Source organism: Lepisosteus platostomus, chromosome 8 (genome assembly GCF_059453375.1).
Source record: "Lepisosteus platostomus isolate fLepPlt1 chromosome 8, fLepPlt1.hap1, whole genome shotgun sequence".
Lineage (NCBI taxonomy): Eukaryota > Metazoa > Chordata > Actinopteri > Semionotiformes > Lepisosteidae > Lepisosteus > Lepisosteus platostomus.
In genome coordinates this window covers 56,807,776-56,821,534 of record NC_142618.1, presented here as the reverse complement: position 1 = coordinate 56,821,534, position 13,759 = coordinate 56,807,776, and the positions used below count along the sequence as shown (strand labels likewise).

General features: G+C 38.8%; 1 protein-coding gene across 4 annotated transcripts in view; it reads left to right on the top strand.

The window, feature by feature from the left end:
- Positions 1-79: 79 nt before the first annotated feature.
- The window catches only part of drosha (drosha ribonuclease III), a 68,538-nt gene continuing 54,858 nt past the window's right edge, over positions 80-13,759 (top strand). For 2 of the 4 annotated variants that reach the window (XM_088643975.1, XM_088643974.1), the window contains exons 1-14: positions 80-259; positions 1,702-2,556; positions 3,760-3,840; positions 4,355-4,601; positions 5,638-5,779; positions 6,319-6,476; positions 7,322-7,402; positions 7,532-7,618; positions 7,708-7,794; positions 10,079-10,150; positions 10,483-10,564; positions 11,066-11,140; positions 11,860-12,029; positions 12,418-12,542. In XM_088643975.1, the coding sequence (XP_088500101.1) occupies positions 1,709-2,556; positions 3,760-3,840; positions 4,355-4,601; positions 5,638-5,779; positions 6,319-6,476; positions 7,322-7,402; positions 7,532-7,618; positions 7,708-7,794; positions 10,079-10,150; positions 10,483-10,564; positions 11,066-11,140; positions 11,860-12,029; positions 12,418-12,542 (2,255 nt within the window). In that variant the 5' untranslated portion in view covers positions 80-259; positions 1,702-1,708. The remainder of the gene's footprint in view (positions 260-1,701; positions 2,557-3,759; positions 3,841-4,354; positions 4,602-5,637; positions 5,780-6,318; positions 6,477-7,321; positions 7,403-7,531; positions 7,619-7,707; positions 7,795-10,078; positions 10,151-10,482; positions 10,565-11,065; positions 11,141-11,859; positions 12,030-12,417; positions 12,543-13,759) is intronic. The other 2 variants (XM_088643977.1, XM_088643976.1) reach the window with 1 other exon arrangement.

Genomic DNA, 13,759 nt, shown 5'->3' with positions numbered 1-13,759 from the left:
TAAAGTGATTGCGTGTTACAAACCGGAATGTGCCAGTCGTCGCATCCGCTCAGAGGAAAGGAAGGCGAGCCGATATCAACAGGGATCATTTCCTGTTGAGATTATGGTGCTGAGCTTGAAGCGGCGATACACATGTAAAATGTAGGGTAATGACCAAACTTTTAATCTTGCTAGCAACAATTATTTTAGGTAAATCGTTTTAACTCTTCTTGGAAACTGGCGATCGTTGTCTTTTGTTCTAAACATTTTATCGTTAAAGGTAAGTTTCTGTAACATGCAGCTTTGAATTTCTTTATACCGTTGTATGCTTTGGTAAAAAAAAAACGTAAAAAACGTGCAAGCGATAGGCTAGTTTGTCTCGGTTATATTAAGAACTGAACAGGCTACAATATCTCAGGCTACAATAATGTTTTCCCCCCATGTTCTCAATTTGAACGAATTTATGTTATTTACCTGTACAAGTAAGATGGTGCAGTCACGAAACACACAGCATTGTTGACGGTATTTTTATTTTATATTTAAAAAAATCTTGCTTATCATTATCTATGGCGCTTTTAAACAGCAATTCATACTAATGCACAACAATGCCGGACATCGGTAGCAGTCCCACACTTAAATGCGGACGATGAAATACGTCAATATAGAAATCCAGCATCAACTTTTATTCTTTTTTTGCGTCGTATTTAACATACAGTAAAGGAACAAGTAATAGGTTTATTCCATGCTGAAAAAAAGAAGAAAGAGAACACAACGTTTCGGCCGTGGAGCCTTCTTCAGGTGTGAGAGAGACAGGTTGTCTCTCTCACACCTGTCTCTCTCACACCTGAAGAAGGCTCCACGGCCGAAACGTTGTGTTCTCTTTCTTCTTTTTTTCAGCATGGAATAAACCTATTACTTGTTCCTTTGTAGCCTACGCATGCTGACGCAGCTACCCACCTGAACCTTTAACATACAGTATGCACTTCAGCCATTTAAACTTATAGACCACTTCATTGAAATATTTGATTCGATGTTTAACCTTTTTTTTTTCGCATTTTGGATAGAGACTCACATACGGGCAGCCTTATGTGTGTCGTTTCCATGAATTACTGTGATACCATCACATCTTTGATGCCATACAGGATGTAGACTTAAATATGATCAGCTTTATGCGTGCCATTTCCACGAAATACAGTGATCAAAACTCCGTTTTAACTTGGTTTAAAACTGTTGCTCTCCCGTAGCTTTCTAAACAGCTCTTATTGTTTATCTGTTAATGATGCGCAGACACAATTGGGAATGATACTGTCAAGCACTCTGATTTAAAAAAAAAAAGGCATTCCTATTGCTGCGTAGGTCTGTTCGTTAGGTTTAACCAAATCATTGAAAATACATTAGTGTGTGGAGAATCGAAACAGCTTTGGGCACCAGTTTCATTCTTATTTCTAACCGTGTTCACTCTAAAAATAAAGATGATCTTTTATTTAACACTGCTTTATAGACTTATCCTCTATATATTCTCTATATATCTACATGAAGGTTTCAACATTTTGGTCTAGTTAGCAGTTTCTGTGTATAGTGCAGTGCAGTCCATCATAGAATCTTTTTGTTGAATTGCATTTGTTGAAACCTTTTATTGTTGACTTTCTTGACTGCTGTTACTACCATTAGTGAGATGTAATGCTTGTTGTTGTTGTTGTGTTGTTTTTGCCTCTCTTTAAGAATCAAGATGTCATTCCATCTTGGTCGCGGCTGTCCCAGGGGACGAGTCTCCTCCGGTCAGCGGGGGGGATCGCAGAGCTACCGGCCGCAGAACCTGCGCCAGATACCTCCGCAGCAGTCCATGCCTTCCTTCCATTACGAGCCGCCGCCTCCGCCTTCGTGCCCCGGATATCCCAGTCAGGGCAGCCCTGGCTACATGCCCCCGCGTCCCGATTTCATGCCGTACCCCCCGCCGGTGCCCTCCCAGGGTCAGAGTGCGCTGAACCAGTGCCCGGTTCGCCCCCCCTTCCCCAACCCCCCGATTCGGCAGGGGTTTCCCGGACCCCCGAACTTCCCCCCTCCACCCCTGCCGAACTCGTCCGCCAGCCTGTTGCCCGGACCAACGGCCTCCGCTCAAGGCTCCTACCACTACATGATGCCCTCGGTGCCGCCGCCGCTGCCGCCGCCGCCGCCCCTGCCGCCCCCCTCCATGTCGCAGCCCCTGGGCTACCAGCCTCCCTACTCCATGAGCTACCCCCAGCCCCCGTTCCCGCCGCCCGGCTTCGGCGGCGGCGCGGGCTATGGCCCGGGCTCCGGCTCGTTCAAGGCCGACCAGTTCCGGCACGGCGGCCAGTACAAGCCGGAGAAGCCCCAGAGCGACCGGAGGTCGCCGGAGAGGAGCAGGCGGCACGAGGAGCGCCGGCACAGGGGCTACAGCTACGGCGGCCACGGCGACAGGTACAGGCCGGAATACGGCGGGGACCGTAGGGACCGGGGGCGGAGCCCGGACAGGCGGAGGCAGGAAGGGAGCCGCCACAGGTCCGAGCACGAGCGAGGCAGGACGCCGCCTCGGCACAGGAGTCGGGAACGTAGCAGGTAAGTTGAGGTCGACTGGCACGTGCACATCGTCGACGCATGGATATCCTTTAAATGCGCACACTGAAATGCATCAGTGTTGAAACCCAGGGCCTGCTTTTATTCATTTTATGTATCGGATTTAAAATATAGCATGCACGAGCTAAAATGTGACCCAGACCTATAGGGTTGTGTAATGTAAGTGTCTTTCATTGTTTCATAACGAGCTAAGAGGTCCCCTGTCTCTTCTAATTCTAGACTTCTTATAGGACACTTGATGTTTTGAACAAGTACTTGTACTTGATGTATAGAATATGTGATGTTTCTCTTTCCTGCGATTTTCTCCAACACATCCATCAGAATAGATTGTTATAGTGTAATATATCTGTAATAGATTGAGTTGTAATTGTTCAAGTTGTTATAAACTGCCTTGGTAGAAAAGATGTGATCCCTCCTCTCCAGGATTCAGATATGAAGGGCTTACAAGTGATATTTAATAAGTATCACTTATTTTGGAAGTGATGCATGTCCTGATCATGCCAAACAGGGGAATGTGCAATCAGAATTTCAGTATTTCAGGATTTTGATTGCTTTCACCACAATTTCAAAGTCACAAATTTCCTTCCTTATATTTAAGTCCAAAAAAGGTAAATCCTTCATTTCTTTCTGACCACATTCTAATGGACTACTAAGTGTAGTCAGGCTTTTTAAGACCACTGGTATTGAATGACTTCCATATACTGCATCTTCTCTAAATAACATAGTTGTACTGCAGTACAGTGCCAGATAATTTCCATGGTTGATATCTTTATTAAGCACTTTTCTCAGAGCTCTTGTATTGCCCTGCCAGAAGAGCGCTATCCAACTCTGCAGGAAAGCAACCTCTGGGGTGGTGCTTGACAGCACTTTTATGAACACAGCTGAAGCTGACTTGATTTATGTAATTTGTCTCCTTTTAATTTTAAAATGTTGTTTTAGAAACAAAAATCTTCATTGTGTACAGTTAAACAAATGAGAATGTATTATTAATACATCCCCAAACATAAAATACCGTGGGAAAATTAATACTGTGTTTGCTGATGGGTTATTTCACACTCTTCTCACTACGTGGGACATTATAGAGATTAGGAAGAGATTTTGAGATTATCACAATGATTGCGTTGTTTTAATTAGACAGTCAAATATGCATTTCAGAAAATAATACAACTCCGTGTTTCATTTTAGGGATAGGCATCGGCACAGAGAAAGCAGGAGATCACCTTCTACTGAAAGGCCACACAGGAAAGACTACAAGAGGCCCAGAAGGTGGTATTGTGGTTTTAAACTCACTGTTGTCTACATTCTCTTTATCTATGTCAGTATTAACAATGTGCCACAAGGTGTTGGCTTTTCAAAATCCAAGTTTTAAAACCGTTCGCTAGATGTTCTTTTTTTCACTATTTGCATCATTACAGAAAAGGAGGGAAGATTGATTCACATTCCAAATGTGATTCATATCATATTCATTCCAGATATGATTTAACCCAAATAAAGAGAATTGTTTTAATGAGGAATGATATTCAATATTATAGAGTCGCCTGGGGTGAAAAAATCCAATTAAGAAGATAAGAATTGTCTTAAATCCTTTTAGGACAATGTTGATTTTCCTCCAAGGAAAATGAAAGAGATTCGAGAAAGAATCTTGAGAAAGCAAGCTTGCAGATTGTTTGATGTTAAAGTTCCAGTTTTGGCTTATAAAGGAGTGAACCACAAGTAATTTGTTTGATTCACTGTTTCTCTGATCATTCCGGATTTTATTTTGTGATAATTGGTGCCATAGCTCACGGAGTCGCTCTAGCAGTCGGGACAGGAAGAGAATGCGCTGGGAAGACGACAGAGAGAGGAGGATGGATAGTCAGGCAGGTAACAGAGAGAGGAGCTACTCCTTTATGAAGAGCAAAGAGCCGGAAGAGACTCCTGCCGAGAGAATGGAAGATGAAAAAGAGGAGGAGGAGCTTCTCAAGCCTGCCTGGATTCGTTGCACTCATGCTGAGAACTACTACTCCAATGATCCAATGGACCAGGTGGTATGTATGACACCAGCTGGCATCAAAGCAGACCCGAGATTCTCGGAAGGGCTCCTGCTTCGATTATTCTATATAAAATCATCCGAAGTTCAACTTGTCAAAACGTTACGTTTAAGGAACATAGGTAATGAAATGCAGTTAGGTTGTTTCTGGAGTGGCAAGGCAAAATACTTCAGGCAAAACTGTTCCAACTTCACCTCACTTATATGGGTGAAACTTATGTGAAATTTGTATCCTACTTAATGGATTAAGACAGAGCTCTCCAGATGTTTTCATGCCCCTGATGAAATGGGAAGAAAAAAACATGTAACAGAGCAGGTGCATCAAAGAACTTGTGACTTTGATGTGGTTTGAGTTAAGAGCTGCATCAGTGTGCGAGCAACAGAGGAACAAATAGAGGTTAGTTCCATGCTGAAAAGTAGATAAACACAGTGTTATGGCTTTTGAGCCTTCTTCTGGTGTGGGCTTGACATCTTTGCAGCAGTAAAGCAAATGTAACAGACAGACAAAAACATATTTTTTGCAGACTATCCAGTTGCGAGAAGATTGGTGGTGTGTTTAGTTTCTTGTTTTTTTTTTATTAAGCGGGTATGTTTTTCTAAATTGCTTCTAGATTCTAGTAGTAAATTCGACTTGTGTCTGTGCTAGAGGTCACTAGGAAGCAGAGATGACAGTTATATGTTTACATTTTTTAATAATTTAAAATTACAAATAATCAAATAATATTACAAATGCAGTATTTGAGTAATTAATTCTTGTAGACATGCATTTCTAAGCCTGAAAGAGGTCTTGAGACTTAATTGGATATGTTTAACCCTGCTGCACTGGACTACAACTGCTACCCATTTAATGCGACCTACAAAACCTGTTGAATGATTCTCCTTAAGAATTTGGGGAACCATCCTAAAATAAAACAGCAGACCATTTCTTATTCTCCTGAAGCATAAATATATGCCAGGAACACTAAATCAATTAGCAATTCAGCAATTCATTTTTTAGATTCGTCAGGCCCAGAGCACAATTTGTTTTTCAACAGGGTGACTCCACTGTCGTTGGAACAAGCAAACTACGTGATCTCTATGACCGGTTTGAGGAAGAACTGGTTAAGAGACAAGAGCGTGCAAAGGCAGCAAGACCTGAATGGGAACCACCAAAAACAAAACTGGATGAAGATCTAGGTACTGTATAATATTGGCAAAAATCCAAATTACATAAAGAAGCTGGTTAGATGTCTCCAAACTATGTAATTTGAATGAAAAATAATGGTATTTTGCAGTAATGTTTCTATGGTTTTGAAAATGCTTTATGACTTTGCTGTGTAATTAACGGAGAAGTATATCAAAGAAGCATTTGATTTTCCTCTGGCCTCTTTTGGTTTAACATAATCATTAATAATACTTCTAAACATTCTTGACCCCATTCAGATTGCTCATACAGAACAGAACCCTGGAAATTCTGCCAGTCACTTTAAAAACTACTAGAATGAAAAAAAAACCTTGGTCTAGGCAGATACAAGGCAGATTAATCAGGAACAGCCAGAACAAAGCCCACTTTTTCTCAGCATTAAAATATGGGTAATGTAGGAGCTTTCTTAGGTTGACATTGATGTTGACAAATTCCAATTAAAATGACAAAGAACAGCTCTGTGTTGAACCTTCCCACAAGGACCATTCATGTGCTTTGCCCATTAAAGTTTTTTTTTTCTGTTTGGCTCCAGATGAGAGCTCGAGTGAATCAGACTGTGAATCAGACGGGGACAGTAGCTGTACTAGCAGCTCTGACTCTGAGGTCTTTGACGTCATTGCTGAAATTAAAAGAAAGAAAGCCCATCCTGACCGCCTGCATGAGGAGCTTTGGTACAATGATGCTGGGCAGGTACACAAATAGTTTTTTTTTTTCATCATTACCATGCAAAAGGAATACATTTACCTTAAAATACCCTCTTGCCATTATGCATTATCCAAAAGAAATCTGTTACTATTACTTGCTTAGCAGGCCTCCTGAGTGACGTGAAGTAATCAGTATGTGCAAATTCACTGTCCAATGTCACTTCTGAAATATTGTTCTACAGAGACCTTTTAAATTATAATTCCTTCACTTAAAGGATTCTGTTATCCAAAGAAAGTTGCATTAAAATGACAATGAGTACAATCAAGTGTCTAAATCATGTAATGCAGTAAATCAGGTGGTAAGTCAAAGCTATTGTTAAAACAATCTATTGAAATGTATGATACAAGGTACAGAATGAATAGCATGATGATGAACAGCAAGATAATGTGATTAAGAATAAATAAATTCGTTGCAATCATGGCTTTGAAATGCAGAGTGAAACATGAAAGGTACTTCTGTGTCAGATATCAAGCAGTGTAGTTCCGATAATGGATTGCATGTTTCAGTGCAGCTATGGAGCAGACACATTTTCTGTCTTGGTAACTATATATTGAACACCGTCATGACTGATAGGCATCAGTAATGCTCTCTACATCTGCTCTCGCTTTCACACTAAGCTCTATTATTTTTCTGAACGAATCTGATTAACTTCAGTAGAATATTTGTTTCATTTTAAATTTAAACTTTTATTACTGATACACATTATCATTTAAGCCAACATCAGATATAATTATGTGTTTTTGTCTTAAATTGAGAATATAGAAATGCTTTTATTCAGTCTACTGTAATATGAATACGTATTAAGAATCCTCTGTCTCTTCGTCTGACAGATGAATGATGGGCCACTGTGCAAGTGCAGTGCCAAAGCCAGACGCACAGGAATCCGACATAGTATCTACCCTGGGGAAGAGGTGAAGGTTTTTTTTTTGTTTTGTTTTTTGAAGTATTTCGGGTATTTGAAAATCCAATGTGCTTTACAATCTGTGTTGTAATGAACCTGAGAAGAACTGTTTGTGTTGAACTGTTTTTGTCTTATCTAGCACGTTAAAGCATGTCGCCCAATGACCAACAATTCAGGAAAACTGTTTCACTACAGAATCACAGTGTCCCCACCTACCAACTTCTTAGTAAGTACTTCTGGAAGTTAATACAAAAGTGCATACGTTGTTTGTAAATTGTTGTCTGTTAACTGGATTCTCATCATTGGTCTTTCTAGACCGACAGACCAACTGTGATTGAATATGACGATCATGAATACCTCTTTGAAGGATTTTCTTTGTTTTCACACACTTCTCTTACCAATGTAAGTATAAGAATAATTGATCCTACTGAATGTTCTGGATTCCAAGAATTGTATTTTCAAGTGTATTAAGCATTGTTTATTATGAATGATTTTCTGTTGAAGGCTTCATTGTTTTTTTTGTGTTATAGCCTGCTCTGTAACAAAAGAAGAAAGTTACTTTTTTCTTTGTACTAGTAAAGATCATAGTAGAGGACATCTCCTAACACAGAGGTCACTCCCAGTCCAGTCTTCATTCTGAAGGAGCAAAAGTTGGAAAAAGTGTGAACATCTTATTAGCCTTTCTTGCTTTTGACTAGTGCTTGGAGTCTTTAATTGGAAGTCAGAACAAATATAAAATAAGTAGCTGGAAGATGGGGGGAAAAAAAGAACCATAGCATAGAAACTTAGCATAAGATCAGCCAAAAAAGGTATTTGAAATTTATGACAGAAACAATTCTGCGAACAGTCAAAATAACCCTAAATCATCTATCAGTGAAAGTATTTTCCGGAGTACAGGGTTGGAAGGTATGAGATTTCACAGTTCGTGGAAGACTGAGATGGCAGAATTAAATAGGCTGTACTGTAAAACTCTCATCAGTACAAAAACCAGAATGTCTACATTAGAATTTTGCACAGAACAAAAGATGAAAAGGGGCAGTTTTAGGGACAGTTGAAAAGTTATTTTTTTACTAAAGTGATGTAAATTTTCAAGTGTGGAGGAAAAAAAAGGAAATGTAGATGCTCTAGACATTACCATCTAATCTGTGAAGCATGGCAGTGGTAGTAATATTATAAAAATGGTAACAAATGAGAGGTGACCATTTGGCCAATCTGACTCATTTGGTAGTTGTAGCATAAATGCTGTTAATTCATAAAAAGTGCAAGGCTCTATGGTTTGATTTCCATAACACTGTGAACCCTATAAAAGTTTAATTCTAAATTTGTTTTTCTCCACCGCAACACATTTTGCCAGACAATTCAGAGGAACACAAAACCCACAAACACATTGGACTTTTTGAATGAATTTGGTGGCTCAGTAAGGTTTTCCTGTCTGATCTGCTGATGACTGATTTGTCTTTGGCATTCCAGCCCCGGGCTGTGGTTGTAGCAGGCTGTTCGCTCTGGTATCCAAGCATTTATCTTGTATAAATGTATAATGTATACATGTATAAATGATGGAGGGAAACTTGGCCTACACGTTGAGCAGGCGGGTGCAATAAATATGACTGTGCCAGTTGAAACTGAATAAAAAATGATGACCTTTAGAGAAAATGCTTTTTTATTGATAACATGGTGGAATTCTGTAATAGGGGAATGTCTCTTGGATTTATGCTACCATGTAGAGAAAAAGAGTACTAAACACAAACATGCAGAACCAAGATTTTCCATTGACTTTGTAAGCTCTGCAGCCTTAATCATTACCACATGTAATGGCCTGCGTATTGTTATTGTTTTGTGTTTTTTCTGTGCTGATTTATTCCTAAATGCAAATACACTATTCTGCTTAACTTAGTCAGTATTTAGCGTAAACTGCCATAGATATTCTTATCATATGGGTGAACTGCACAACAGGGTCACATTAGATTATTAATTGCACTAGCAGGTGCTTGTTTGCCGAGTTCTGGGTTGTAGACCTGCTGTATTTGACATCTTTTTTTTTTTTCCCCGAAAGCCTCCCAGTAGCTTTCAGGCTATTGTGGCGCCACAAAGCAAATATGCAGTTAATGCGCCATTATAGAGAATAATGCTGCAGGGTTTAAAGAATACAAGTGGAAGAATAGAAAATGGGAAATCAATGCCTGCCTAAGCTTGACCAAACGGATGGGGTTATAAAGGGTTTAAGAGCAAGAGTATAAATGATTTAATCAGGATTTTATCTCAAAAATAATTCTTTGAGGATTAAGTAGCTTATCAAAGGATAATTCACACTCTTGGAATGGGATGTGCATAAGTAACAGAATTAGAAATGGATCAACAAGCTCAGCATTGGGAATGTGAGGCAGTGTGTAATTTACAAGTTCGATGCAGAACACGAGAGCTAGCACAGCGACTTTTGCCCTCCAACTCCCCAAATCCGTTTTCTCTGATAACAAAGAACAAGAAATGTAATGGTGCGATTAAACAAGCAGGAGCCGACTTAATCTTTTAAAACGACTAAACTTGTTTAATGTTTAGAAAAGTCCCAGTGAAGGTGCTTGGCGAATCATGTTTTCAGCTTTTATGAGTTTCTATTCAATGTTAACTCTGTCAATAATACTTAGCCATATCATTTAAGGCATTTAAAGTGCTCGTCTTTTATCCGCAGATTCCGTTATGCAGAGTGATCCGTTTTAACATAGACTACACCATCCATTTTATTGAAGAGATGGCACCTGAGGTAAGACTTTTTTGTTTAACAGTGCCTTTTATGCTACAGTACTGTACTTTGTACTTCATGGAGTTAACACACTTCCAGCTTGTGGTGTGAGTTTAGAAGAACAGTAGAAATGAATTCCGGGTATGAATTGTAATTGTTATTGTGGTATAGGCATGCTCAGCTGTGGTACACACATCTCCATCATCACTACTCAGGGTTGTTCCTTACAGCCCTGATTGCAAATATCACCTTGTTTTGATTATATGTAGCAGTTTAATTTATTGAAGGAAGCATACTACTGGGAAGCTCATGTAAATGTCATCTGAACTCTGTCATTATTACTTTGGTTTCAGAATTACTGTGTGAAAGGTCTGGAGCTGTTTTCTTCATATTTGTTTAAAGACATACTTGAGCTATATGACTGGAACCTCAAAGGTATGGATTGTTTTTCTTGCATTTAAAAGTTGGTAACAACTAACATTCTGTACAAAATATGTTTTTAATGGAAAAAAACTACTGAAAATTACCTTTCATAAAACCTTGCCTGTATTTTCTTTATTTTACTCATAAACTTTTAGTTTATTCTTTTTAAGTTTTCACCATAGGACAAGCAGTTCTGGTGAATTTTTGTATAAATGCATATTAGACCAAAGGTACTACATATTTAGGGGGATGGATGAAATACCCTGAAACTTAAAATTATACAAATTCAGTGAGCAGTCATTTTGTAATATCAGTTCAGCGAATGTAGCCTGCATATTTGATAATTACATTTTTTAAAACTTTGATGTTTGAATCATTAAGAAGCCCCATATCTATTTTTCTCATTTTTAAAATTGTTACAATTTCACATTATACAATTTTTAAAAATGATTACATATATTTCCTGTGAGCTAAGCAAAGCAAATGTCCTTAAACACTTTGTTGTTTGTTCAGGTCCTGAAAGTGATACTGATTCTCCCACCTGTCCGAAATTTCATTTCATGCCCCGTTTTGTGAGATTTCTTCCAGGTGAGCACTTCCTATAAACATCAATTTTTTCCATCTATCCATTTCTAACCGCTTCATCCGGGCCTATCCCAGCAAATAACGGGCACAAGGCGGGATACACCCTGGACAAGATGCCAGTTCATACGCACAGATACAAGTGCACACACACTCGCATCAGGGCCAAGTTTCCTGGGAGCCAATTAACTTACCATTGTTTAAAATGGTTTAGTTTGTTGTGTGATGCATTTTCTAAGAAATAATGCCCTCATGTGGTCAAAATGTGTTACTCTACCTTATGAAGTTAAATTTTGTTAAAAGTACCTACATTCGTGGCTTTAATGTTTTAGTATTTTCTTATTTTTTCATTTGATAGTTTAATTTTGTAAAACTGGCATTTTAGGGATAATAAATAAACGAATATTATAATAATTGTTTTTTAATAAATAAAGTTAAAAAAGGCCAGTGCATTAAGAAGCAAGCATACACTGATTTCTGTTCCGTGTCTAAGCTTGCTGTCTCAGATCTAGACATAACGGATTTGACTTGCGTTGGGGATGCAGTACGTATTGCAATCCATGACTGCTTTCTTGGGGATCACTGTAGATGTGTCTCCGGCATTTGGGTCATGGGCAACTTGATACAAGCGTGGAAGGTGAACTAGAAAGGGGGATGTACCGAGTATTAGTTTCATTTTCAGAACCGGTTGCAAATGTGGTGACAAACTCTCTGCTTGCGTACAGATGGGGGTAAAGAGGTGCTGTCAATGCACCAGGTGCTGTTGTATCTGCTGAGAAGTAACAAGCCGCTGGTGCCCGAGGAAGAGATTGCCAACATGCTGCAGTGGGAGGAACTAGACTGGCAGAAATACGCAGAAGAGTGCAAAGGAATGATTGTTACCAACCCTGGGATGGTAAGGGCTGTCTGTGAAAAGTTGTCTAGCTTCAGGTTTTCTTGCCCCGTTGTGGAGATGTCTAGATTTACAGCACCTTGAAGTACCTTCATGTTCTTTCATAAAGGACAGTCTTTCATTGTCCTTCATTTCATCTTTCATAAAGGAAAATCAGTCCTTTGTCAATTCCTTTATTTTTAGTTATCAAATAGTGTTGCAAAATGTCCAGTTGATTTTTCACCAGGAATGTTGAAATATTTACTAGTCTCAGTAAAAATATTCGGTTACCTTTAAGTATAGTAATCGGCTTTTTTCACCTGTTCGGGACTTTCTTGTGTTTTTTAAAAGGTTGGGAAGATTAAAGAATATTTTCAGTTGTACTTGGTATTAAGTAACGGATGTTTTTCAGAAGCCCAGTTCAGTTCGGATTGACCAGTTGGACCGGGAGCAGTTTAACCCAGACGTTATCACCTTCCCAATCATTGTACACTTTGGGATAAGACCTGCACAGCTGAGTTATGCAGGAGATCCACAGTACGTCAGTCATTATTTTATATTATCATCTCATTTTTCTCGTGAGGGTTTTGCACAGAAAATATTATTTAAACTGGATTTCTGGTAATGCCTGAAGCCAACATACCATTTGCATAACTGTTGTGATAGAGTTTACTATTTCCAAGGAGAGTTGTGGTTCATGATCTCGGTATAGTTTGCTTTTTATTGTAGCACTTTTCCTTATTTGCATTGGTAATGGTTTTACACACTTTTTGTTTCATTGTTATGCTTAATTATTATTATTATTATGCCTTAAAGGAAGGTGAAGTTTTGATCACCCTGTAATATACATTATGAATGTTAAAATAATGTGGGGGGGAAATGTCTTTTGACAATGACTCTCTGAACGAATTACCTTAAACCTCTCCTGTTGTGTACTGGATAATGTACCCTGACCATGTTTAACTACACTTAAACAGGTGATTTCATGGTTTTAATCAAACAACCTCTCCTTCTGTGGCAAACAAATCAAAAACTGCTCAGAACAAATTCCTGTACGAATTTTGAAATTATTAGCAGGTAACGGACATTTCTGTCTGCTGCATTGAAATAATTAAATTTTAGCTACTTTAATTACATATATTATAGACCTAACTAAAAAAAAAAATTTGGGATTGGGAAGGAAAGAACATAACTTCAAATTGTTGTTTGTAAGTATATGGCACTATGAGTAACCGTGAATTCTAGGCTCAGTAGAAACCATCATCGATAATATTCACTCCTGCTCATCAATGATATTCACTCCTACTTCTGAAGGGTTGCATTTCACTAGGTATTGTAGGAAACCTATAATACAAAACGATTAAAGAACCTGGACACAGTTGTGATATAGACCAATTAAGTGGAAAACTGAGTCAGAGTCATTAAAAGTCCAAGGTGAAAACACAGCAGCCCTCCAGGACCTAGAGTATATATCTGTGCCTTGGGCAATGTCAGATGCAAAACTGCAGAGGATTGCTTTTCCTGCAATAAATGCAGAACCTACTATGGAACTGAAAAAAAATGCTGACAAAATTGGTTTCAGAAGTAGTTCTAAAGCTGCTAAAGAAGGCAGAAAAAAAGTCGTTTGAAATCCTTAAAAGGTTTGTTTTTAAGATGAGGTAAGGCTGTAGTAATCTGATAATCGCACAAGTAAGCCTCCTTATTTATTACCCTATAATGAGTTTCCAATATTAAGTCCTTAATTGGTCCTTTTC